Source organism: Empidonax traillii, unplaced genomic scaffold (genome assembly GCF_003031625.1).
Source record: "Empidonax traillii isolate 1590-97213 ecotype Southwest subspecies unplaced genomic scaffold, ASM303162v1 scaffold6474:size6017, whole genome shotgun sequence".
Lineage (NCBI taxonomy): Eukaryota > Metazoa > Chordata > Aves > Passeriformes > Tyrannidae > Empidonax > Empidonax traillii.
The window spans coordinates 4564-6017 of NW_020961667.1; the positions used below are offsets into that span (position 1 = coordinate 4564).

General features: G+C 59.1%; 1 protein-coding gene across 1 annotated transcript in view; it reads right to left on the reverse strand.

Annotated features, from left to right (window-relative positions):
• LOC114073446 (structural maintenance of chromosomes protein 1A-like) overlaps positions 1 to 1341 on the reverse strand; it is a gene marked incomplete at its 5' end in the record, with an annotated part of 4262 nt that extends 2921 nt beyond the window's left edge. The window contains 2 exons of the mRNA XM_027911202.1: positions 7 to 178; positions 1103 to 1341. Of these exons, the coding sequence (XP_027767003.1) occupies positions 7 to 178; positions 1103 to 1341 (411 nt within the window). The remainder of the gene's footprint in view (positions 1 to 6; positions 179 to 1102) is intronic.
• Between the last annotated feature and the right edge of the window lie 113 nt (positions 1342 to 1454).

Consider the following 1454-nt stretch of genomic DNA (forward strand, 5'->3'; position numbering starts at 1 on the left):
CTCCACGGACACCATCTCCTTCTCCAGCTCGTCCATGTCCGCCTTGCGCTTCTTGTACTGTTTCTGGGCGTTCTGCAGGGACTTCCGGGCCGCCTCCAGCTTCTTGATCTTGTGGGACGTGTTTTCCTTGGCCTTGATGTACTGGGGCCTCTTCTGGTTCAGCTCCGAGTCCTTCTCCCTGCGGGAAAACCCCTCCGGATGAGGCCGGGCCGGCCCCTCCCGGAACCCCCTCCCTGGATTTTTTGGGGAGCTGCCGGAGACGAGTCGGGAGTTTCGGCACGTCCTCTCTCCCCCCCCTCGACGGGATTTACCCAACACTTTACGGGATTCATCCCACAAAACCCCCAGGATGACGCCGTGGAAAGGGATTTCTGGGTGTTCCCGGATCCAGAGGTGGAGCTGAGAGGTTTGGGATCGATTTTGGGGGGGAGCAAACGGTCCTGGAAACGAGTCTGGATTTTGGAGCCTCCTTCCTTCCCCCTCCCTCGATGGGATTCACCCCATAAACACTCCTTTGGGAGGGATTTTCCGGGTGCTCCCGGAATTCGTGGATCCAGAGAAGGAGCCGAGAGGTTTGGGATTGATTCCGGAGCTCCTCTGCCACGGGAAAGCTGGGATTGCCCAGCTGGGGTTGGGTGAGGTTTGGAGCCACCTGGTCCATGGTCGGACTTTAATCCCATTTTTCAGCTGTTTCCAGCCCAAACCACTCCAGGGCTCCCCAATCCCAAGATTCCAGAGCCCCTCCTCTGTGGAGAGGGCCGGAAAAAAAGGTGGGATCGTCGAGCTGGAGTTTTCCAAACCTTGGAGCCGCCTGGTCTGTATGGGAGGTGTCCCTGCCCGTGGCTGGGAACGGATGGGACTTCAACCCCCCCCTTCTTGAACCGTTCCAACCCAAAGCATTCCAGCATTCCAAGCTGATTTGGGAGCCCCTCCACAGGCTGGGGAAAAACTGGGATCATCCAGCTGGAATCGCCCGAAGCTTCGGAGCTCCTGCCCTGCCGAAGCCTCCCTGCCCGTGGTGGGAACCAGAGGGGCTCCAACCCCGTTTGAACCCCACCAATTCCAGCATTCCCTGACTCCCTGATCCCAGGGGGATCCTCACTTGATCTCCTTCTCGATCTGCTGCTGCTCCCTCATCATCTTGCCCAGCTCCTTCTTGCGGTCCTTGAGCTCGTCCTCCACCCGGTCCATCCTCTTCTTGTCCTTGTCGATCTCCCTGTTCTTGGTGCCCAGTTCCTTGTTGAGCTTCTCGATCTCGGCCTCGTTGTGGAAGAGCTTGAAGAGCTGCAGCTGCACCTGGGCCCGAACCACCTCGTCCTTCAGCCGCTGGTACCGGTCAGCCTGGGGGGAGAGGGGGCTGGAGATGCCATCCTGACCCTCCTCATCCCATCCTGACCCTCCTCATCCCATCCTGACCCTCCTTATCCCATCCTGACCCTCCTTATCCCATCCTG